This window comes from Nyctereutes procyonoides, unplaced genomic scaffold, assembly GCF_905146905.1.
Source record: "Nyctereutes procyonoides isolate TBG_1078 unplaced genomic scaffold, NYPRO_anot_genome, whole genome shotgun sequence".
Taxonomy (NCBI): Eukaryota; Metazoa; Chordata; class Mammalia; order Carnivora; family Canidae; genus Nyctereutes; species Nyctereutes procyonoides.
This window is the reverse complement of record NW_026575043.1, coordinates 13,528,261-13,554,515: the sequence shown is the minus strand read 5'-3', so window position 1 is coordinate 13,554,515 and position 26,255 is coordinate 13,528,261. Positions and strand designations below refer to the sequence as shown.

The 26,255-nt window shown below is 47.7% G+C and overlaps 1 protein-coding gene across 1 annotated transcript in view; it reads right to left on the bottom strand.

Moving 5' to 3' along the window:
• Nucleotides 1-799: 799 nt before the first annotated feature.
• The window catches only part of GFOD1 (glucose-fructose oxidoreductase domain containing 1), a 113,165-nt gene continuing 87,709 nt past the window's right edge, over nt 800-26,255 (bottom strand). Inside the window, exon 2 of the mRNA XM_055322527.1 lies at nt 800-7,934. Coding sequence (XP_055178502.1) covers nt 7,015-7,934 — 920 coding nt within the window. The 3' untranslated portion in view covers nt 800-7,014. The remainder of the gene's footprint in view (nt 7,935-26,255) is intronic.

Genomic DNA, 26,255 nt, shown 5'->3' with positions numbered 1-26,255 from the left:
CCGTGTAGATGCAGGGCTCTGCTTTATTCTCTCAATGGACGGGTCGCGTTCTGAATTCATTAACATCAGGACCTGCTCATCAAGGGGTGACTAACGAGAAGGCAGCTTTGTACAATAATGTCTAATTCTTAACTGTTTTTAAGTGATGGGAAAGCACAGCCCAGAGGAAGTGTGTATTTGCGGAGAGTTGGAAAGACAGCAGAGGATGGGAAGTCCAGCTCATCTGCGAGCAATCTCATGTCATGCAAATCTGAAATTAGGCTGAGCTCCATCCAAGATGATGGCCCTTGGACGTTGACAATGGAGTCAGCAAAGATGCTCTTGTGAACAAGTGAGCCTGCTAGAGGGTCTTTCAGAGCTTAGTGTGGGGTATGAGGTTAAGATATTAAAAGAATAGAGAATTCTAAAGTCTATCTTGACATCTTGTTGTCTGGATGAAGCTTTCACACACACACACACACACACACACACACACACACACACGCCCCCTCCCAAGTCAGGTGGCCTCTCCCCTCCATTTCCACATTTCCAAAATGAGATTTTGAACCAGATCGCTCTAAAGAACCTCCAGTTTTTTGAAGATTCAGTGAATCTTCAGGACAGTTGATTCCCACTGTTTTAGTTCCATGCATGCTGACACATGGACAGCCTCCCTCTACACCACACACACACACACACACTCATCAGATGCACCACCATCATTCTCACCCCCATTCTTGCTTTGGATCCCACAGACTGGTCAGGTACCTAACTCATGAGCTAGAGCACCTGGCTCTAATAAACAGGAAAACAGCTGGAATTGTATCTTCTCTTCAATCTTTATTTGCTGCTTCCATTTCTTTATCCCACCAATGCAAATTGGGGAGGACAGCAAAAGGCCACATGTAAGGTGGCACCCACCAGCTGGCTGAGCAATGCCAACCACAGTCCCCTGAGCATCACAGAGGTAACAGTGGGCATCAGCTCCCGTGTCTGGAGCTCAGACTGCATGGCCTCAGGGCCCAGTAGGGAAGGTCACCTCCCACAGTAGGTTTGGCCTTAAAAACACTAAAAACAGTTGCATTCATTGTCTTTTTTTTTCTTTTTTCCTTTTTGCTTTAATAATAATAAAAAAAGAAAACCAAAACCTTCTATAATTTATAAGCTATTTTTTGCTATCTACATTATATATAAAATATAGACTCTGTTTACTTTATAACACACATCTTTTCCCCTTGATAAATAACTCTTTAAAATATCTAGTATACATGCCTTGACTTTTTATATATAAGTTTGGTTTTATACATATACATACATATATATATACTCATGTTTGTAAAACACAATAAATACATACTCGACAATGACAACCAAACAAATGTAATTTTGGTTAAAAGAAAAAGAAAAAGAAGTAGTACTATAAAAGCACCAGGCAGCGAAAAGAAAGCCATAATTGCTAGAAACTTCTCCCTCCCCTGGGTGAGGCACAGGGGACAATACCAATGAAGTTTTGACGTGTTTGGATGCCTGAAGGAGGAAGAGGGGAGCAAAGTAGCTGGTCAGGTCACTTGCTCTTTTGTTTTGTTTCTGAACCTGGGATTAGACTAGAATCACAAGTAAGTCATTGCGTTTATAAGGAGAAGTCATGGGGCTCATTCAACAACTTAGCCCTTGTGAGGATGGCTGCAGAGAACAGATCAGGAGGGGAGTGAGAGAAACAGCAGGACACGACCTATGGTTATTCTGCAGGCCCTGCCCACACCAGCCCAGGCGAGCTTTTGATGCTGCACTAAGCGTAGAGCTACTGCATACGACACAGTCTTGTTGAGTCTACTCACTGCTGGTTTAAACAGAAAAAGAGTACAACAGATTTAGGAGTATTCAGTAGTGCAACAGTTCAGTAGCCAGACTGAGAGTGAGATGCTTCAGTGGCCCCCTCCAGGGCTCCAGCAAACAAGGACTGTGACACGAGGACGAGAAAGGTCAGTACACCACCGCCTTCCACTGCTAACCGATGTGGTCACTCAGGTATGATCCTGGCCTCACCTCCAGACTCTGAGACCACTGAACCCATCACCTCTGATGGCAGCAGCATGGGAGGCCTTCGCCTCTCCCGTGGGAAGTTCTGGGAGCCTGACTCAGTCAGGCTGTCCCTGAGACTCCGAGCACTGCCACCAGCCTGTTCCTCTGCCCAGGGTAGGGCAGGCCAGGTGGGGCGTGCCGGCTGCCTGTCAGGACGCCACGCTGCAGACACACACAGCTGTCCTGTCACTGCCCTCCTCCCTGTCCTCAAAACTGAAATGTGGGGCTCTGATAACTTCTTAATGAGCTCCCCAGTGTCCTGGCCTCTGCTCTGCAGACTTCAGGGCTTTAATGGCCAAAAAAGGAGGCAGCAGGTGGGGCAGGCATCATAAGCCAGCCAAGGCCTGGATCTGTATCTAGGAGAGGAGTGGGTGGGTGGGGGCACTAAGCAGAGCTGGCCTTAGGAAATCTCAAAGATGGGCATCTAAAATGTGTGTCCCTCGTCCTTGCCAAGTACAATACAAACTACAGATAACTGTTCCCATTACAGTCTCCAGGGGACACCAAAACCAGCTAGCTTCTGAGTACATTCAAGACATAACTGAGCTGCTAAAAAACGCGGGAGCTCAGGGAATACAGCCGGTTGCAGGTCTGAGTCCTAATCTCGACGCCTCCACCAACTAGCCATGGGACTTCAGACAAGTCACTTCACCTCTCTGCCTTCCTAACCCATCTGAGAGCTCTGAAGGTGCCGTGTACAGCAGGATGGGACCTGTAATGAGGGGCTTCCAGGCCTGGTTCTAACCCTAAGGAATGTGTTGACCTCCGCCATCAGCCTCTGGGATGAAAAATAAAGGATGTGAAGACACTAGGCTCAGAAGTCCCTTTGGATGCAACCGGAGCTACTTTCTCCTTGGGATGTCTCCCCAGCATGCTGAAATTTCCCTCCATACCCACCAGAATAAAAGCGATGCCATCCGAGACCTGCTTTATGACCCAGCTCAAATTCAACAGCTGGGCTAGGGGCTAGGAGACAAGATGAAGAGAGTTGAGAGAGCGTAGAGGTATGAATGTAATGCACAGGTAAAATCGGTGTCACAGACGAATGAACTTTAAAAGCCCCACTCCCTGAGAAGACGTTTTCCTGTATTAGACCACCCAGAGCAAAATCCAAGGCCACCTCTAAGAGCGGGCCAGTGATGTCCTGCAAATCCCCAACCCTGCAGTTTGCTGCATCACAATCAAAATCAACTTAGGAAAGTCAATTTTAAAAGACGCTGAGTGCAATTTCCATTTTGGAAAGGGAAGAAGAATCGACTGCTTCTATTTGCAGCTCTATAAGGAACCTTCTAGCAGAACATCAAATGTGGCATCCTGCTCAACAGGAGGGCGCGGACGGCAGGGGAGCTGAGCCCCGTGCAGGTGCAGGTCCCGGTCCCAGGCACTGCGAATCACGGATGCTCCACAGGACATGAGAGGAGCGGCTCCCACCCCACCCCACCCCACCCCGGGGGTTCGATAAGGAGTGAACAAATCTATCTTCTTGGGAGGCTAACGTGGTTTGGAGAAGAAAAGTTTTGGATTCGGGTGACTCCACCTCTGCTTAAGAGCTGTGTGACTTGGGGCAAGTTATTCTTCCCAGAAGAGCCCCGATTTTCTCATGTGTATCATGGGAATAACAATACTCAATACCACAGGGTGGTATTGGGGGTTAAATGAGATAATGTATCTAAAATACCCTACACACGCTGGGTGATCAAGAAATGTGGGCACACAGCGAGTACCTGGATGGCTCTCGAAGGGGTCCAGGTAAAGCTCATCTTGAAGTGGAGTCAGCCAAGACTGCCTCTAGAAGGAAGGTCCAGATACACCTGACATACAGATACTTGCCACCAGGTAGGTAAGGAGTATGCGTGGTACCTGCAACGTCTCTCCCATGGAGAGGAGAAGTCATAGAAGAGCTGACAGTGGTCATGGACTCTTTCTGCAGAAGAAAACTCAAGAGAATCCAAACTTTCCACATAAGCCCAGATCATTCCAAACACTTGTGAATACCAGGTAAGCACCACTGACCTCCACCCTCTCTCTACCAGTAGCGTGAGCAAACAGTAGCATGAGCCCAAATTTCCAAGACCAGAAGCATCTACACAATGATGGCCGCAAACCAAGCAACAGTGACTAAATACGAAGGCCTTGCAGCGGTACCTCCCTTACACGGGGTCTTTGAAACACAGTAACCAGAGCAGAAAGCGGCTGGATTGCTGCTGGGGCCTCGTCCTGGGCCAAAGTCACCTGGTGGCACCCAGACCCCACAGCACACCATGAGGTGCTAGGCCTTGCCCCCGTAGGCTTTGTTGAGAGCTTGAGATCTCAGCTTCCCATTGTGGCTACCAATCAAGGCTTTGCAAGTGGTAGTAAAGGGGCAAAAGGCGCACTAAGGAAGTATCTTAATTTCCTAGAACTCTTGCATTTAAAAAATGAACTACCTAGGTCTTCTCTTCCTCTTCTTCCTGCATCTACCTACAACATGCATTTCAGTAGATAAAATTTGAGTATGCTTACTAAAATATTTTTCATGCTTCTTTTAAAGAATATAGTTTCTCTCTATATACCCTAGCCTCAAATGACAATTTTTGTTTTAGACACTGAACATTTATCACAGAACTCAGAGGCCTTTGGAAGAAAAAAACACTTCCCAAATCTTTTGGTTAAGCACAGAAACATAAAATCGAAACCTCCGGAATATGCCTACTTATATTACAAACAACTTAGAAAAATGGGACCCACAGAGTCATCTAGTTTCCTTTCCCTTCGTCCTTCATCACAGCCTTTTGGGCTAAATAGAAAAAAAAAATCTTTCTACTGTTTCTACAAAAGTTATTTATCCAGGGGGCTATTTAGGAGAACCTGAAACAAAGCAGCCCACAACATGGCCCTCTCCTCACACCTTTATTGAAACTCATTCATTCCACCAAATCTCTAGTTTTGAAATGACACCTGCAAGAGGCAGCACGCTCATCACGAACTCGTGATGTCAGGGCCCGTAAGGTACCAGGGAGAGTTTCAGCTGGCTAACCTAGCCAGGCTGCAGCAAGGCCCCCAGGAAGGGGGGTGACTTTTTCTGGGAAGGCAACCCTTCCTCGTCTGTGCTAGAAAATGACAGCAATCCCGTGGTGCTTGTGGACATGCCCACCCTGCACCCAGGGGCAACCAGGGAGGAGGATGGAGGCTACAATGGACTCTTCTGTTCATTCTCAGATTCTGACTCCTCAGAGCCTGGGGGGCGGGGGGGAGCAGGGGAGGTCCTCATGGCCCCTTAAATTCCCTTCCAGTTCTACCGCCAGTCATCTGAAAGGACTCTGTAACCTCAATTGTGAGCCAAAGACAACTATTGGACTTCTGTGACCTGGGAACAAAAGCTATGGAGACTTACAAGTCACGGTCTCCACATCCGACCCTGGCGAAGGGCTAACGGGGGATGAAGGACTAAGAAAAGGTTTAGTCCCCCACTTTCAAAATGTTTGACTCGGTGTCCCTTTCAAGAAAGGGCTGAATTGCAGTGACACTTGGTGGTGGTGAGCGCTGACGACCGCTTAGGGGTGTGCGTGTGCGTGTGTGTAGCTCCAATTCCTCCCTTTGGAACTGCCCCCTCCAAGCCTGCAGGCTACCACCTCCACTAAGAGCTCTGTAAGCAGAGAGGGACAAGACAAGAGACACAAGAAACCAAGGAAAGGAAGACCATGGGTTTTTTTTCCCCCCCACATTAACATTCTCGGCCCTACATGAAGATACACCTCCGAGGGCTTTAAAAACCCCCCATGAGAAACACTGAAAATTATGTTCCTGGTTGTCCTTTTGTTTAATACCTATTCAAAAACTTGCAGGTGTCAGCATCTTGAAAGCTAAGGTAGGTCAAAGCTAAGGAAAAGAGCCTTGACTTTTTTTTTTTTTTTTTTCTTAAAGAGAAAAAGATTCTCCCTGCCTGGAACCGAAGGCTTCCCTTTTAAATCCACAAAGCTAGGTGAATCTCCTAAAAGTCCTTTATCCGTTTGGTAGGAGAAACAGGTGTCAGAGCCCAAAGCCCGTCCAGGGCGGGCTCACCTTCCTGGGGCCCCCAGCCCAGCCTGCGCGCTGGTGCTCAGACCCCCTCCTGCTGGGCCCCGACCCTGCTGGAGAGGCACGTGAACGGACATTTCAGTGCCCCATCCCCTGCCCTCAGTGCCACCCCACCCGAAGTAGTAGCATAAGGTGGCTCCTTGCAATTTTTGGACTGTTGCCAAATCCCAAGGGCTATTTTATTCTCCGCCTCCTCTGTCTGCAGCCAGAAGGCTGGTGCCCTCCGCTCCGCTTGCTATTCCTGGCACTCCCTTACCTCATGGCAGGCCAGGCCGAGGGCAACGAACCACTTAGGAAGACGCTCCCCCCCGCTTCCTATGAGCAACACCAATCGATCAAGATCGCTGTACACTGTGCTACCAAGGGCTTCCTCCTGGAGACATCTGGAGTGGCTTCCTGGAAGTCGAGCTCTCTCCCCGGCCCGCTGCACCCCCGCCTCTCCCCAGACCAACAGGCTTCCGTGGACATCCGAGGATGTGCCTTCTCCTGCCAGGGGCGGGCGCAGGGGGTGGAAAGCCGGCACCCGCTCAGCTTGCCATTGGATGGCAGGGGCCCTCAGCCTGCCAAGGAGGCGGCGGCCTAGGGGCGGATGAGATGGGGGAGACACCAACCCCTCCCTGCTTCTCTTGGCAGCGGGCAGCAGGAGCTGCTAGGCCTCCTCCCCTTCATGCAAACGCCCAGCAGGCCCCACTGCATCCTGCCCCCCTCCGGGGGGGGGGGGGGCGGCTGTTGAGGTTGAGGTTGAGCTCACCCTGCCAGCAGTCTTACTGGGTGCCCCTCACCCATCATCAGATGCCGCCCTCCACCTCTGCGCCCCGCACAGCCCAGGCCGCCTCTGCAGCACGCCTTCACCCTCTCCGGCCCCGGGCCCAGGCCTCCCCGGCCCCCCGACAGGTGCTAACAGTACAGGGACATCCTGCTGCGGCGCATGGCCTCGCTGATGAGGTAAGCGGGGCTCAGCTCGGGCTCCTCGGTCATGACAGCGATGTTCTGCCACTCGCCCGTCTGGCTGGACCTCTTGATGGTGTCCACCACGCACAGGGCGTACAGGCAGTCGTCGAAGGTGGCGGCCATGGTCAGCGGCCGCCCGTCCCACGTGCGCCGGTCGTCCTGGTCCTGGAAGGCCTGGCGCACGGCCTGCATCATCTTGATGGTGCCGCGCAGGTAGGGCGACGGGATGTCGCTGAAGGCCTTCTCGGGCAGCAGGGCGTTGCTGACGGGCGTGGCGTCCTGCAGCAGCAGCTCCTGCGCCGCGGCGCTGTTGCGCTGCCCGTACAGGTCGGTGCCCGCGGCCAGCAGGCGCCCGGCCGAGCCCACCACCGTCACGTCCTGCTTGAACTCGCCGGGCACGTTGAAGTTGAGGGTGACCGTGCAGCACACGCCGCCCTCCAGCACCATCTGGAAGGTGCAGAAGTCGTCGCTGGTGATCTGCCGGATGCCCTTGATGTGGTCGGTCTGCTTCACGAAGGTCTTGAGCAGCCCGTGGACCTTGACGGCCTTCTGGCCGGTGAGGAAGGTGAGCAGGTCGATGATGTAGGTGCCCACCGAGTGCAGCCCGCCGCCGCCCATCAGGTCGTCGCAGCTCCAGTTGTACTTCTTGCCCAGCAGGCTGCCGCTGTGCACCTGCACCTCGCACACCTGCAGCTCGCCCACGTAGCCCTCCTCGATGAGCTGCTTCATGCGCACGAAGGCGGGCAGGAAGCGCAGCACGTTGCCCATGATGCTCATGAGCTTGGGGTAGTAGTGGGCGGCCGACATCATGCGGAAGGCGTCCAGCGGCGTGGCCGTGCGGTCGCAGATCACGTTCTTGCCGATGCCTGCAGGCGGGAGGACAAACAGCCGTGAGGGCGCGCGGGGGGCGGGGGGGGGAGGGGGCGCCAAGGCCCCGCGCGGGCAAAGCCGGCCTGCAGCCCGGTTGCTTACGCAGAAGGCTCGGGGCCCAGCTTACATTTGTGCTACAACCTACGTTCCCATTATTTTATTTAACAGTCTGTGGACTTACTTATTCATGAGAGAGGCAGAGAGAGAAGCAGGCTCCCTGCAGGGGGCGCGACGTGGGTGGACTCGATCCCGGGACCCCGGGGTCACCACCTGAGCCCCGACGCTCAACCGCTGAGCGACCCAGGCGCCCCATATTCGATTTTAAACACTTCGGTCGAATTACTTTGCTATTTTTTAAACTTTTTTTTTTAATTTTTTATTTAAAAATTTTTTTTTATGATAGTCACACACACACATAGAGAGAGAGGCAGAGACATAGGCAGAGGGAGAAGCAGGCTCCAGGCACCGGGAGCCCGACGTGGAATTCGATCCCGGGTCTCCAGGATCGCGCCCTGGGCCAAAGGCAGGCGCCAAACAGCTGCGCCACCCAGGGATCCCGAATTACTTTGCTATTAAGCCAACTTCATTTATTAACTCATTTTAATATATTTACATAGCCCCTGCTTTGGAGATGTTTTTAAAATTTTACCAGTATAGAATATATATATATTTATATATTATGTATATAATTTTATATATATATAAATATTATATATTATATATTATTTATATATAATTATATACATTCTATATATAAAAATATAAGAATATATATTATTTTTATATTATATATTATATTATATATTATTTATATATAATTATATATATTTTATATATATAAAACACAAATATATATTATTTTATATTATATATTATATTTTTTATTTATTTTATATATAATATATTTATATATAAAAAATATATAAATATAGATTATTTTTATGTTATATATTATTCATATATAATTATATATATAATATATAATATATATTATTTTTATATTATATATTATATATCATATATTATATAATACATTATATTATATATTATATATTATTTATATACAATTATATATTTTATATATAAAAATATATAAATATATATTATTTTTATATTATATATTATATTGTCTATTATATATTATTTATATATGATTATATATTTGATACATATAAAAATATATAAGTATATATATTATTTTTATATTATGTATTATACATTATATATTATTTATATATAAAATTTTATATATATAAAATATATAAATATATTATTTTTAATATTTTTATAAAAATATATTATATAGGGATCCCTGGGTGGCGCAGCAGTTTGGCACCTGCCTTTGGCCCAGGGCGCGATTCTGGAGACCCCGGATCGAGTCCCACGTCGGGTTCCCGGTGCATGGGGCCTGCTTCTCCCTCTGCCTATGTCTCTGCCTCTTTCTCTCTCTCTCTCTCTCTCTCTCTGTGTGACTGTCATAAAATAAATAAAAATTAAAAAAATATATATATTATATATAGTATATATAATAACCTATAATATAGGTTATGTGCCTTTATATATATATTACAGGATATAAAGCACTTCATGTTTCATTTCTATGAGTCTATGACATTTTATTTATTTTATTTTATTTTATTTTTAAAGATTTTTTTATTTATTCATGAGAGACACACACACACAGAGAGGCAGAGAGAGAAGCAGGCTCCACGCAAGGAGCCGGAGGTGGGACTTGATCCCAGGTCTCCAGGATCACACCTTGGGCTGAAGGCAGCACTAAACCACTGAGCCACCGGGGCTGCCCTTTATCGGTATTTTAGAAGTAAAATATGTTTGTATATAAAATGTCATAGGGCAGCCCCGGTGGCTCAGTGGTTTAGTGCCACCTTCGGATCAGGTCATGATCCCGGGGTCCCAGAATCGAGTCCCACATCGGGCTCTCTGCATGGAACCTGCTTCTCCCTCTGCCTGTGTCTCTGCCTCTCTCTGTCTCTCATGAATAAATAAAATCTTAAAAAAAAACAATAAGATTAAAGTTTAAATATAAAACATAAGGCCTACACAATATCATTTTTTTTAACATATAAAACGTTTTATTAAAAGTGTATTTCCAGATGCCTGGGTGGCTCAGTGGTTGAGTGTCTACCTCTGGCTCAGAATGTGATCTGGGATCAAGTCCCGCATCAGGCTCCCCACAGGGAGCCTGCTTCTCCCTCTACCTATGTCTCCGCCTGTCTCTGTGTGTCCCTCATGAATAGATAACATCTTTAAAAATAAAATAAAAAAAATTTTTAAAAAGTATCTTTCATATGAAATATTTTATAGCTTATATATATATTAAATATAATTTCTTAAAAAATGTATTCTTAGAAATACCATGGGTAAAGAAGGGAACAGTGTCTCTGTTCAGTGAATCAGAATATGTAAGCTTAAGTCATAGCCAAAGCAAGTCTGATTAAATATGAGGAAGAATTTCTTAATGATACCCTGTGAAGATCTAAGCTTTCAGCTCTCTCCTCTACAACCACAAACAAAGGATTATATTTTGAGTGTTATCCTGCTTGTTTATTTTGCATTATGGATTAGGGCTGGCAGTGGTCAGAGTTATGTTTGCTTAGTTTTCCCCGCTCTTGACGGGAAGAGTGGGTGGGTATTCCCTATATCTGAGGGGTGAGCTGTGGCTGGTTCCTCCCAGACCTCCATCTGTTTTATGGTGGGGTTTGGTGATTTTGGCCAATGCGGCTGAGGCCAAATAACAATTAGGCTTATGTGATGACTGTACTGGATGCATAAATTACAGGTAGATTCAAGCCCTTTGGGAGACTAAGTGATTCTGGGTCTAGAGAAAACAAAGGATCAAAGGAACGAAGACTGACAGGAATGAGAAAGGGATTTATTCTGTAGAAGCCAAGAATCAGGGAAGGAAAACAATTCAGCTGAACCTGTAGAGACAGCCAACTGGAACATAATAATAATAATAATAATAATAATAATAATAATAATAGAATTACATGGATTTTGTTAGTAAGCCAGATTGAAGGCTGCTAGGTAGAAAGGGCTGAAGAATTTCTGAGTCAGGGTACATGTCTCTTTTCTGGTCATGCTCTGCACATTGACCCTCTACTGGGGACCCTCCAGCCATAGATGAGGGAGATACCACAGGAAAGGGAGCAACGAGACATACATTCCATCCCAGTTGTCTTGACTGTAGGCATTCAACTTGACAAACTCTATGAAATCGCACAATAAGCTAGGCTGAGATAGGATTCTGGGGGGGGGTCCCCTGCAACTGTGGGTGTCTGTCCAGTGGAGATGCCTGGATGAGGACACGGTCTGGCACATGGCTCTCATTTTCCCAGTGGAAGAACCAGCCGAACAAACAGACGTGGTCAGGACAGATTGTAGAAAATAAATACAATCAATGGGCTGTCGATTTCCTCACACACATTTAATTCGGGCCCTGAGTGAAAGGCCTGGAAGCCACACAATGACCACATCTCCTTGCCTTGTCCATACTGGCAGAGCTGGCTTGCTTTTCTGATGACCATGAATGATCAGTAAGAAGTGCCTTTAACTCTTAGCAACCAGTTGAGAAGAGGGACAAGGAAACACCGGTTTGTATGACCAAATGTGCCATGTGCTTGCGAAACATAATGTTCTGATAACACGACCCTGTAGGCATTAGGTTCACGTAACACCAGCTCATGCTGGCAGGAGCAGATTTACATGTAAACGGATTGATAGGTCACTGCCAGGACAGGTGACTAATGCTGCCAAAATCTGCCTCGCACCTGCTAGGTATGGGCTGTGACCTCTCCTATACCCTACCTCAAGGTTCCCCCAAACCAGGACCCTACCTGTCATCTTCCTAGTACACTCTTGTTGTCGTCTTAATAGCACATGAGAAAAAGTTTCTTATTCTTCTATTATACTCTCTATTTTTTAAGATTTTATTTATTTATTTGAAGAGAGAGAGAAAGAGGAGAAAGAGCATGAGAGGGGCAGGGGCGGGAGCAGAGGTTAGAAGCGTATTCCCTGCTGAGCCTGGAGCCCAAGGTGGGGCTGGATCCCAGGACCCTGAGATCACAACCTGAGCTGAAGTTCGAGGCTTTACCCACTAGGCCACTCACATGCCTTATTTTTCTACCATAAAAAGACTATAAAATAGTAAAAGAAAAAAATAGGGAAAATTAACTTACTTCCCATCCCCACACATTCCCCTGAAGCCATCATGAAATAGGTAATTCTTTGCAGCTCTAAAGATGAAAAGATGCTGTTGACAGCTCCTTCGCTAGAAAATGTAACGTGAACAGACACGAAACCCCCTAGCACTTTCTGAAACTCATGCATGGCTCCCCCAACGTTCGGAGATAAAGAATAAAGAATCTCTTCTGTTAGGCTAGTTATGTATGTTGTGGCTACACACTACACAATAAAGTCCTCAAAGACAGACACTGGCTCTCATTTCTCAAGCCTCCACTGTACCCAGCACCCAGTGAACGTTGCTGCCTGCCCCACCTCGTGGCCTGCGCTCTTTAGCAATATCCACACTTCCCAGATGGCTCTCAGCAACATCTTAACTCATGATACCTACAAAATGCAAAGGAGACTTCTAGGAATCTATCATAAAGAAATAATCTAAAATGTAAGCAAGGCTTGTTGCCCAAGGAGGCTTGTCACTGAATTATTTATTAAAGCAAAAAGCCAGGAACAATGCAAATACCCAATGATAGAAGAATGGGTATGTAAGCTGTAGTACAGCCATATAATAGAATAATTGTGAAGTCGTCCAACATGATGCTAACAAAGACTTTTTAATGGCAGGCAAGATGATTATGATGTCATGTGAAGTGAAAAGGGCTCTATTCATAGACCTACTATGATCTCAACTCTCTCTTCAAAATACAAAAGAAACGGAGAAAATCTGGAAGGAAACACCTCAAAATGTTCACAGTGGCTAATTCATTCGTAGCATTATGACTGATTTTTATTTTCTTTGCTACGTTTTCTTGTATTTCCTAAGTTTCTAGTTTTATGGTCAGAAAAAAAGGTTAGCTTTTTTTTCTTTTTCCTTTTCTTTTTTTTTTAAGACGGGCAGAAGGAGAGGGAGAAGCAGACTCCCCACCGAGCAGGGAGCCCCATGCGGGGCTGGAGCCCAAGATGCCAAGATCACAACCCCAGCCAAAGTCAGATGCTCAACTGACTGAGCCACCCAGGAGTCCCTTAGCTTTTCTTTTTTAAACTCAAAGGAGAGTGCTCTCTTCGGCAGCATCCATACTAAAATAAACTCAGAAGAGACACAAAGACCTTTGAAGGATGGTATTCACATGATGGCAGAGAGTGCCTCCAAAGCCTAGGCTGGGCAGGCAGGTGCGAGAGCCAGTGGACCCGTCCCAGTGCTGTGCCCCAGTGGGCTGGTGAGTGCTCCATTGACCCTGAACTGTGAAAGCTTCAGAGGCTCAGGCTACATTGCTAGGTCTCCTGGCTCCAATTCCTTAGGACCTCTTTATGATTCTGATGAAAGCTACAGACTCTCTTCAGAAGATGCAATTCAAACATACACACAAAACCGTACCCACACCCCAAGCCTGAATACAGTTCCCTCAGGTTCCCAAGAAGCAGGCATCTCCATCATAAACTGTAACTTGTTTCTAAAGTATGTATGTATATATGTATTTATATATATATTTTATGCCCAACATGGGGCTTGAACTCTCAACCCCCAGATCAAGAGTCGCATGCTCTACTAAGTGAGTCAGTCGCCCCTGTACAATAACTTCTTAAAGGCTTTATGACATACTGTTAAAAACAAAATTACACTTCTGTTTTAAAAGAAACCCCAAATGCGGAGCTAGGAGGCCCTTCACTGATTTATAAAGCAAATTCGTTTTCTCTCTATTCTGAACACTCTCACCTTGACCCTACCCCTTGGTAGGACTTCTGCAAAGCATCCTCTGGAGCCCCATAAATCCTCAGGTCCTCTTTCTCAGCTTCTCCCCATCAAAATGCCCAGAACCTGAAACTCCAAGGTCCTTAGCAGTTTAACAAGAACAAAGGGCTTAGGCCAAAGAAATACAATTCTACTTAACAAAAAGTAGAACAAAGCTTGCTTATTTGGTTTTTCTGATTTTTGTTTTATTTCAGATTTACTGAGATATAATTGACGTGTAAAATTTTAAGATTTTTAAATTTTTTTTAAAAAATTTAAAGATTTTATTTATTTATTCATGAGAGACACAGAGAGAGAGGCAGAGACACAGGCAGAGGGAGAAGCAGGCTCCCTGTGGGGAGCCCGATGGGGGACTCGATCCCGGATCCCGGGATCACATTCTGAGCCAAAGAGAGATGCTCAACTGCTGACCACCCATGTGTCCCAGATTTTTTTTTATTTTTAAAAAAGTTTTTATTCATTTATTTTGGGGGACAGGGGCAGAGGGAGAGGGAGAGAGAGAAAATCTCAAGCAGACTCCCCACTGCCTGACGTAGGGCTCAATCTCATGACCCTGACGACCTGAGCTGATACCAGGAGTCAGACACTTAACCAACTGAGCCCACCCAGGTGCCCCTAAAATTGCAAGATATTTAAAGTATACATCACGGTTACTTGATATACGTATGCATTGTGAAAGTATTTCCACCATCTGTTTAATTAACCTCTTGTGTTGATCTTTTTGTGTGTGCGAGAGAACATTTAGGTGTTCTACCCTCTTAGCAAATTTCAATTACACAATACAATGTTATCAGGGATAAACACCATGTGTACATAAGATCCTCAGACCTCACTCCTGTTATAGCTAAAAGTTTGTACTTAAAGGAATATAATTCTAATTGTAGACTTCCAGTCATCAGACACAGTGAGTATTTGTCGGGGTGTGTGCAGGCGTGTGTGTAAGTACATGAGTGCGGCACAGAGCATCCCCTCACTCCTAAAATCACATGCAGTGGAAAGGGAACTTCCGTTGTCTGGGTACACGGTTGACACCCCCAACAATCCTGGGTGTGTCAGATGCCACTGAATACACGCTGGGTTTCTTCCAAAGACAGCACATAAATACCTGCCTTCCAAATCGCCTCTGTCAGCCTGGGCTTTGGTCTGGCTCTTCAGAAAATACCACGGGTCTTTGGTATCTTTGTGATTTTCAGGTGTCTTGTAGCACAATGGCATTCCATGAAAAAGTGCTAGAAAAGCCTCTTTAGAGAAAAGCCCTTCTTTTTTTTTTTTTTTTTTTTTTTTTTTTTGCCCTTCTCTATTTTGTGCTGAAAAGGAAATAACAAGTGGGGCCCAAGTCTTGTACTGCTCCCTAAGAAGCACATGACTCTGGCGTTCCTTTGATATGAAGGTAAATAGATACCACCAGGGTGACAGGAGCTGAAAAACTCCATTTCTCAGGGAGAAAAGCTCAGGGAGAGACAGAAGTCCCCTTTCTCTTCCTGCCCCCAAACAGCCAACGGCTGCTTCCTAATGGGGAACCACAAGGGGAAGAATATGACCCTGGTCCCCGCTCTGCAGACCCTCAGAGGAGTCTCACTTCTGGAAGGGCTTTACCAGAAGGCCAAACACACTCCCTTAGGAGCTTATACTCTCTTGTGGCAAGATGTGGTGTCCTTCTAAGGCCAAGGATCCACATCTCTGGGACCCCATGTCATCTTAAAGGAAATCATGCTGCAGAGGATCAAGACAAATCAAGGACTTGGGACATATGGATTCAATTTCACTCCAAATAAACAGGCCATGCAAAATGGAAAGCAGAGATAAAATATGACATGACTGAGAAAGAAAGGGTGTTTTGTGTTTTGCCAAGCCCCAAACCTTTTCCCAAGCAGTTGGGAGAGTTTTAGTGAGGCCCACTGGTGCTCACAGTGACGTAAAGGAACAGCAGGAGCTTTCTGGGCATTTGGGGACTATGGTGTCTGTGGCCACCCTGCTGCTTCCCACCCCTTTCCCCTGGGGATGTGATCTGACCCATGATACCATCACCGTCTGCTTGGCTATCTCCACCGAGGGATCTGCCCCTGCCCAGAAATGGATGCCTTGGCATCTCGCCACATGTGTCAAGGCAGCGCACTGTGACTCCGAGTGGGTGGCAGCGAACACATCAGGACTGCCCTGGCATTGTGAGGAGGTCTTCAGAGCCCGCCTCCACTGTAGACCATTTATGCTTTTGCACAAAGAGCCTAAGCTTCTTCGTCTTTTGGGGATTGAGAGGAGCGGAATACATTGCCCCAGAATGTTACCACCCTGGCATGTGGATTATTTCGAGATTGAAGACAATCAGGACCCAGCAGACCTAAGAGGAGGCTTTTTACCTCCCCCTTAACTGCCTGAAAGAATTCAGATAGAGGGGCTGTAACCAGGAAGAGAGTTATTAGCAGTGATAACTTTTTATATCAGAAAGGTTTATCTGCATGGCCTGGCAAGCATTTGTCTATTAAACACTTGCCTTTTCTCATCTTCCTGTGAAATGTCTTCATTCTCCCCTTTGAAGCCCCAGACTCCTGTCCTCTTCTCCTCGGCTCGGTTATGATCCATAAGCCTCAATTACCTGGCTGCCAGGGAGTCCCATATTTTAATGGGGGCTCCCGTGTGTAAGAAATTTGCTTCTCTCCTGTACGTCTGTCTTACGTCAATTTAATTTTTAGCCAACCAAAAAACTTAGGAGGGAAGATAGGAAACGCTGTCTGCCCCGACAGCACCTTGGGCTGGAACAAACAATTTTTCAAGGGAGGACCCCTTGTCAGCGAAGAAAGTGAGAGCTCCCTTGTCCATACAATGGGAGGCCTAGGACCCTTCCTTACCTCTATCAGGGAGCTGAAGGAGGGGAGGAAGTGAGATCAGTGGGAAAATTCTGGAAGGTGAAAGAGCAACATGCAAGACCGTGTGCCTGCTCTTCGTCAGAAGCTTTTAAATGAAATAATTCCAGAAGGAGTTTTACTGCCCTCCTGAGATCTCTCGTGGGGAAACAGGAAACCGGCTCCCTCCCTCCACAGCCTGCTGCGTGTGTTTTCTGTAATGAGCCACAGTATCCACAGCCCTCAGGAGGGGTTCGTGCTGCAGAGGACGGGTTTCCAACCAGGAGATCCTAAGTCACTTCCAGGCAGCTGTGCCCCCACTCTCCAAACTCAAGTTTGGGCCCACATTTCTTTCCAGAGATCAGAGCTTTTTCTTTTTCTTTTTTTAAGATTTTATTTGTTTATTCATGAGAGACACAGAGAGAGAGAGAAAGAGAGGCAGAGACACAGGCAGAGGGAGAAGCAGGCCCCATGCAAGGAGCCTGATGTGGGACTCGATCCTGAAGGCAGACACTCAACCGCTGAGCCACCCAGGCCTCCCAGATCAGAGCTTTTGTAGGGGCTGACACTCCATCCAGATGAGCCCCCGAAGGAGCAAGAGGCCAGGGACTTCCCAGTGACACCTCTAGGGAAAGACACAAGCCGTCTGCTGTCCCAAAGAGCAGCTACCCTTTCCTGCCCCTGATCAAGTAGGTTATCCCTGGGCACCTGGAGTGTGCAGGTGCCACCCCGCCACCCCGAGGACACAGCCACCCCCTAGCACAATCAGCTTGAAACTTCAAAGCACGCTTCCCTGCCACACATTGCCAATTACACACTCCCTTATCTAATCGATGGTGCAAATCTATGAGGCCAATGCTACCTTCCCCCCTCTGATTATTCCACTTGTGCTGACAGCACCTTATCTTCTGAAAGCCAAAGTGGCTGCTGGTCCTCCAGGCTGGCTCACAGAGGTCCGGGCATGTTGGCAGGACTCCCACACGGAGCCCCATCACATACAGCCTCCTAGTTCTTCCTCCCATTCACAGGAGGTGGAAAATATTTCTGTGCAATTCAGGCAGGGACCTCATCGTCTTCATTTATACTCTATTCTGCCGACGTTTCCTAGCACGGGGACTGAAAAATGAGTGCGAGAGATGGATAGGAGCTCTCAGTCTAGTAGAGAGGACTAACCAGAAATGAGGGATTACAGTATCTTATACATGATGGGATCTAACAGGCGGAGAAGCAGTGAGAGCAAGAAGGGCTGCCCAACTGACCTGGGTGGGGTAGGAAGCTCTGCCGCAGACGGGACATTTGAGCAGGGTTCTGAAGTATGTGTAAGAGTTTCCCTGAGGGGCACCTGGGTGGGTCAGTCAGTTACGTCTCTGACTTTTGATTTCAGCTCAGGCCACGATCTCAGAGGCGTAAGATCAAATCCCACATCAGGCTCCATGCTCAGTGCGGAGTCGGCTTCTCTCTCTCCTTCTCCCTCGGCCCCTCCCCCTTCCTTGTGCTCTCTCTTCCTCGCTCTAATAAATAAATTTATTTATCTTTATTTTTTCCTAAAGGTTTTATTTATTTATTCATGAGAGAGAGAGAGAGAGGCAAAGACATAGGCAGAGGGAGAAGCGGGCTCCCTCCAAGGACTCTGATGTAAGACTCGATCCCAGGACCCTGGGATCATGACCTGAGCCAAAGGCAGATGCTCAACCACTGAGCCACCCAAGCATTCCTAAATAATTTCTTTTTTAAAAAAGAGTTTATCTGAATGACTATTCAGAAGCTTTGGGTTCCATTTAGAAAACGGTTGAAAACCAGAGTGTTTAACCTAGGATTTGAGAAACCACTAAAATTGGAAATTGTATGTACATATCCTGATATTTAATTTTCTGAGAGATCCATTAGCACCTTAAAAGATTTTATGACTCAAAGGAAATCAAGCAGAACTGGAGTCTAGAGGGAAAGCAAAAACGAAGGCAAAGTAAAGAAATCTCTGGTTTTAAAGGAATTAAGCATCTGAACAAACTAGGCTACTTACAACCCTTCCTTCCATGCTCCCCATGGGTTTCACTCACTTCTGGCGACACTGCATGTGTCTCAGCTCCGACTCTGCCCTCCTTTCTTCCCTAGGGGTTGGCATCTTCGGTGCCTCTGCCCTCCCAATCCCCCCCGCCACACACACCCCCACACACACACACAATTTTCTTTCAGCTGAGAACGTTTCTTTCAGCACCAGCAGGGATGGTGCTGAAACCCCACTCTGTGCCCTCTGGTCCTTCTTCCTTATAAATTAGGAAGAGAGGTCCTTTGGAGAAATCCCCTCATCTTCAATCCCCATGAGAGTTCCTGACAAACAGCTTCCCAACTCAAACCACTAATCTGGTCTGTCCATAACATGTATACATTACATGTAAATGTAAATCTTTTTTTGTTTTGAAGAGAGAGAGAGAGAGAGAGCACACAAGCAGAGGGAGAAGCAGTGAGAGACAATCTCAAGCAGACTCCCTGAGGAGCATGAAGCCCCATACAAGGCTCAAGCCCATGATTCTGAGATCATGACCTGAGCCAATATCAAGAGTCACTTAACCCAGAATGCCTGGGGGCTCAGTGATTGAGCATCTCCCTTTGGCTCAGGTCGTGATCCCAGGGTCCTGGGATCAAGTTCTCCCTCTGCCTATGTCTCTGCCTCTCTCTCTATGTCTCTCATGAATAAATAAATAAAATCTTTTTTTTAAAGATTTTATTTATTTATTCATGAGAGACACAGAGAGAGAATGAGAGGAAGAGACACAGGCAGAGGGAGAAGCAGGCTCCACGCAGAGAGCCCGATGTGGGACTCGATCCAGGGTCTCCAGGATCACGCCCCAGGCTGCAGGCGGCACTAAACCGCTGAGCCACTGGGGCTGCCCAAATAAATAAAATCTTGAAAAAAGAAAAGAGTCACTTAACCCACTGCACCACCCAGGGACCCCAGCCATCTGTTAAGCACTTATGCCAGAAGAAGCTGAGCATTTTACGTGCACTCTATTTTTTTTTTTTTAGTGTACACAACCCCTTGAGGCAGGTACTAATATTGTCCCCATCTCCCAGATGTGGAAACTGAGCCTCAAAGAGGAGAAATAACTTGCCCACACTTCTACAAATCAATGGCTGGGATTTGAGCTCAGATTGCTGGGCTTTAGAGCAAACCTGGTATTCACTTTTACACTCCTACTACCTTCTGAACACCCTTGTCTTAAGACTGACTCAGTTGTTCTTGTATCTGAATTATATACAACATGCAGAGGTGGCATTCACCTCCCTGATATGTGTTCCCAATGCCACTGGCAACGCATGTCCGTGCACATGTGTGCAATGCCTATAACACATGGCATCTCAGGAGGGCTCCAGGGAGAACCATATAGCTGACCATGGTGGGCATCAAAAACCAGGGCCCTGGGGGTAGGGGTGCCTACTTCTCAAATGGATGACAGGCCAAAAGCTCCAGAGCACCATGGTTAAGTTTCCATTCTAGTCTCAGACCTGACATGGAAATGGGTCGGGGTGTGACCTGCATCCAGTTCCTCCTGTCAAGGCCCCTGACTGGTGGGCTCTCAGAGAGGTGAACAACCACAGAAAGGAAACCACCACAGCTGACACTGATGGGACTTGACATTGAACTGAATTCAAGGTTCAAGTGGTTTTTCTCTATCCAACCAGCCCTGAGAGGCTAGCCCCTACCCTACCAACCCTTTTTATGGGTTCCCCCATCACTACTCAGGACTGTGGTCTGAAGCCTCCTTTTCCAGAGAAATCCCTACCAGTAGTTGGATTTTCTCAGACTGTTTCACGTGCATCTGAGCCCATAAGAGCAGGGATATCCAGAGCAGGACAGTACTCCTGAAATACCTTTCATTTTGGGCACCCATCTGGATCACTATGGCCCATAGGTGTTGACAGTGAACATAATGTTGGGAAGTCACTAGCCAGCCCCTTTCTGGGCATTCCGTAGGAGAGAAAAGAAAAAAGAAAAAGCTGGCCACTTCTAGCCCAGGGATCAACAGCAGGTAGGTGCTTGGGAACCAGACACCTTCTAGGCTAGTGGCAAGCCCCCCCACACCCCACCTCTGCCATAGACAGGCCTGAGGTAGCCGTTCCCTGCCTGTAGGTGGCACATACAGACCCCAGTGTGAGGGGCAGGAGGCAGTGGGAGAGCCCATGGGAGAACAGAGGCCTGGGGTTGGGTGGAAAGGCTGCAGTGGTCAGGGACGTGGGGACACAGGAAAACGGCCAGGTTACGGGCTCACTGGCGGACTCCTGCTATGGCTGGTCCCAAGTAGTCAAATGACACCCACTGCATCTTAGTGGTCCTTCTTCCAGGGAGTGGCCTGGAAAAGCCCCTCTAGAGCCTGCACCACTATTCCACACCTGGACAAGTCAGAATTCAGAGGACACCACCTGGATGCAGGCGGTGCATGTGAGCCACGCTTTCCCCATAGAAGCAGCCATGTTCTGCAGTGGCAGGGGACACGCAGAAGGCTGAGCAATTGGGTCACCAGAGTCATCAAAAAGATACTGAGCTACTTAAAATGTAAATGATTGGGTTGGGCAAGTTTACTGGATTGCCCTATAATTCCATTCCCTACCCACCCAGCTAGCAGGATGGGAGCCTAGAATAATATAGTAGTGTGAACTTTCATCACACATCCCATAGGTGGGAAGTTCCACATTATCTCCCCAAGTCCCTACACCGTCCTCTCCAAAGCCTCAGAACCGAATGGTCAATTTTTTAGTCAGTGCTCTCCAGAGACACACCATCCTCACTGTGCATATAGTACGCAAGGCGGTAGACTTTAGGCAACTTCTCAAACAACCCAAAAAGTCTCCATTCAAGACAAACTCTCTAGTGAAGGAATCATAGCTACCCACACTTACCCAGTGATTTTTTTTTTTTTTTAATCAGGATACTTCACACAGCCTAAGTTTTTGGCCTCTCTTCAACAACAGAAAGATCCAGAAGCATTGGGTTTCTTCCCCCAGAGCCTCCTGCAGGACAACAACCAGCTGGAGCGGAATCGTGGCTTCCATAGCTGGGTGGTGCACACATCTCCCTGCCAGTCCCTAGTGAACGGCTACGTTATATTTCTACTGCTGCCATACCAAACTACCAACAACGGAGCAGCTTGACCCAGTGCCCATTCATTATCTTTCAGAGCCCTGGATCAGAAGCTGGGCAGGCTCAGCTGGGTCTCTTCTCAGGGTTTCACAAAGCCACTCGGGGAAGAATGTGCTTCCAAGTTCACAAAGTTGTTGGTGGAGTTCAGGGCTGTGGAGCTAAGGGCCTGAGGTTCTCTACTGGTTGCCTTGCTGGCTGTTCAGCTTCTAGAAGCACTTGCATTCCTCAGGTGCTGGGCCACATGCAGGCCAGTGATGGTAGATGCAAGTCAGTCCTTCCCACACTGGAATCTCTCTTGACTTCCTCTTTTGTCACCAGCTACCGAGAACTCTGTCTCTCAAGGGTTCCTGTTATTACATTAGGACCCACCCAGATCATTTCCCTTTGGCCGTATAACTAATCACAGGAAGGACACCAGGGAGCAAAGGTCATCTTAAATTACACCACTGCCCTTTGTCCATGGGCACATGAGCTCTAGAAAAAAAGTCCTGCCAGGAGGAAGATGCTCATGTACTCTCCCGACATTAAAGTACCCCAGACACGTGCTGACATGCCTTTCAAATCAACCTCTGTTTCTGTGTTCTCTCGGTAATTTTTACTGCATCAGAAGCCTCAGTGAGGTACTCTAAGCTTTAAAAATCTATTATTAGTCTCCTTGTTACCACGGAGATTGTGTCCCCAATTCAGGGCTCCCTGTAGGCAGCCGTAATAGGAACAGCGCTGGGCAGGGTGGCGGTCCAGGTATCGGGGGCTGAAATGAGCACAAGGAAGGGAAGAGGAGCTGAAATGGTCCCGCGCCCGCTGGGTGCTCGGCGGCCCAGTTAGGCATCACGCCGGCATGGGCACCATTATCCCCGTTTGTCCCGAACAGGTCATTGAGGCTCAGAGAGACTAGGATGGCCCAGGATCACAGAGAGGTGACAGGTCCCCACTACAGATTCAGTTCTGTGTTCCCCAAGCCCTAGGTTTTCTACTTTGCACCTAAGGAACCACTGCAAGTGGAAGGGGAGCAGCAGGATTCAATGCCTGAGCCTCGGAGCTACCAGATGCTTTAATAAAAGAAGCCCCAGCACACTGGACCACACAGGACCCCAGCATGGAGTCCCGAAGTGATTTGGGAAGGCAGCGGAGGTGGGGGTGAGGGTGGGGAGGCGCCAAGGCCAGTGCTTGAGGGGGACAAGTGGGAAGCAAAGGGCTGGGGGCTCAACACTGGACCACAGTGCTTGCCATCCTGGCAAGGCAGGTGTCCAGTTGCTCCACATCTGGGGCAGTGAGCCCAGAGCAATGGAAAGAGGACAGTCAGGAAGGAGAGAGGCTGGGGAAACTGGTGGCAGTGGGGACAAGGTTCCCACAGCTGAACACAGGAAGCCCTGCAAGGGTTACAGCCCTGTGCACGCAGGCGGCCACCAGCTGGCCAAAGGAATGGGCAGCGAGGTGCTTGCTGCAGCAGCAGAAGCATGTGCCAGCAGCAGAACGACAGCAAGGGCACACTACCACCACTTCACTGCCCCGTGAAGCCCAGGAGCGCAGATCCTCAGGGGGAATATGCAGCTCAGTGAGGTCAAAACCTGCCCGGGAGAGGAAGGTAGACCAGTGCTCCGGGCTTCCTCACAAGGAAACCATGGACCTGACCCTCTCTGCCAGAGCCCTGGAAAGGATCTTCAGTTCTAACACAATGCTCCTGCGGATGTGGCAAGACAACAGCAATAACCAATAACGCCCTGGCACAGCCAGGAGGCAAAGCAGATCTGGATAAGGTTTGTTAATCAGTATAATCATTAACAAACCACTTCCCCCGAGCACTTTCACCTATGCTATCTTAGAGCAGGGCTGTGACAAGATGTGGGGCGTGATGGGAAGGTGGTGGTGGTTAGAGACAGAGAGGAACCTATAATTAGGTGAGTGTGCTTGGGGTACGGTGGGTAGTGGAGACTTGTAGTTTTCAGGGCTGCCTAACATCTGAATCTCCTCATTCTATCTGGGAAATTTCTAACCATGTGTGAGTCTTGGTGGGAGGGAAGACTTCTCCCCTACTCTGGAAGCCAAGCCAGGGGCATGCTTTCCCAGCAGCCTTTGCAGAAAAGGCATGGGCACACACCTGGGTTTGGCTGACCAGGGATCCTGCCTGGGTTTGGTTTGTAAGAAAGGAGGAGGATGGAGAATCCATGCTGGCAGTGGGGGGTGGTGATAGCCAGTTTCCAAGGGATGCGGTGGCGGTGATTCCAATGAGGACACCTACGGTCCAGAGCCAGCACCATCGAGAAAGCAACAGGGTCCATCCATGTTGGCTGGGTTCTCTGGCGTGAATTAGATTGGGATTCCAGCTGCCAAGACTTCCTTTGTCCTTTTTGTTTTCCAAGCCTACTTTCTCAGCCTGCCTCACATTTCTGTGATGAACTAATAATCTCCTTTCAAGAAATTCTATTCTGCTAAAATCAGTCAGGTAGTTTCTGTTGTTTGCCACTAAAATGCTTGTCCAGTACAAGGTTTACAAGCTTTCTGGATCCCTTTTTGAAAAGACGGATTAGAGTGCAGCGGAACCAGTGAGTACCTATTAATAAAGGACCCTAAGATCCAGTGGGGTTTGTTGGAAATGGAAGTGGAATGAGGGTAGGGTGATGTGTTTTAAAGTTCTGATTCTAGGGCACTGGGGTAGCTCAGCAGGTTAAGCATCTGCCTTTGGCTCAGGTTATGATCTCAGGGTCCTAGAATCGAGTCCCACATCAGGCTCCCTGCTTCTCCTTCTCCCTCTGCCCTTCCCCTCCACTTGTGCTCTCTCTCGCTTGCTGGCTCTCTTGCAAATAAATAAATAAAATCGTTTTTTAAAAAAAACAAGTTCTGATTCCAGCATGTGGAACGGTGTGACCTACGCCATTTGACACTGAGGAAACTCGGTTCCCCTTATCTATAAAATTGGAACAGTAACACCTTCACAAGGCTGTTTTGAGGATGAAATGACAGGTGGACAACTGCCCCACCACATAAAGAGTACTCGTGAATGTCTACTGAGATCAACAATGGATCCAACTAAAAACTGCTCATGTCAGCTCCTAGAGCTACAAGAATTAACAAGTTGGGCAGGAGGGACATTACTGCATGGCAGTGGAGTGGGGGGGGGAAGGCGGTGGGTCGATAGCAAGACTTGGAATTGAAATGGGTTCAAGTCTGGCTCTGCCACCAATTCAATGTGTGAAAACCATCTTTGAAATGGAGCTGATATCTGGCCCTGGCAGCTTTATAAGACCGCTGACAGCATGACACAAACAGCATAAAGGGAAGTCTGCTGGAAGAAATAGCCTATTACAAGAAGAAAGTTACTGCTGACATGGGTTAGTGAAACAGGAAACCTAAAAAGCAAACCTGTGGATGCACTCCCTATCTGGAATCGTTGGGCTGGATACTGGATGCTCCCAGGAATGAAAACAAAATGCAGAGCCCACAGGCACCGGGTTGGGGTGCTGAGTCACTTCATACACCCCAGGCAGGGGATTCTGTTAGCATTACCGGCTCTATGGGGTGGCAACAGGGGTCAAGACTGGGAAAATGCAAAAAGCAAAGACACACTGAGACATTTAGCTGTGCACCTTATTAGCTGCTCCTAGCAAATAACTGAAGCTCAGCTAGTGATGGAAGGCTGCAAAGGAGAACCCCTCCTTCCTGAGAACCAAACCTCACCTTGGTTGCAGTTAATATTTTGACAGATCTGGGCTAACATCACTGCGAGGAGCAGGATCCTGTCTACAGAGCCCAGAACCTTGGCAATGGGCAAGATTGAGGGAGGAGGCTGTTAGGGAGGTGGGGATGGGGGGTGGGGAGGGTCAGTTTACACAGCACCTCACTGAACAGAGATCCAGAGGCCAGCCAATTTCTTCCCTCCTCCACCCTTCTCTCTTAAAGGGACAGTCCTTAGTTTCTCATCCTGGGACCAGATGACAACCCCCTGCGCATAGCTGATGACAGTTCCAGCAAGCCCTGTCTGCTGAGGCCAAAAACTGGAAACTGCTCATTGGGAGCGGAGACTAGTCATTCTGCCGCCACAGGCACTAGCTAGGGTGAGCCTTCAAAAAACCTTTTTTTTTGGGGGGGGGGTAACAATTTGCAAACAATGCAGACTCTTTTTAAAAGAAAGAATCCTAGTTGGCAGGTAGTTTCAGAAAACTGGGCACACCTAGATCTATGTTTGTCCCAGCGATACTAGTTGAAAGCCTGAGAGACTGGAAAGCCCTTGGCTTGCTTGGTGGTGTCAGGTGGCAGTAGCCCCATTTTACAATTGAGGAAATGGGCTAATACTGTGAGGCCCTGGAGGGGGCTGAGATACACACACAAGTAACCAAAGCTCTAAAGGCTTCAGCCCCAGGGGAAAGAGTCCCAGCAAGGCTGTCATGGCTCC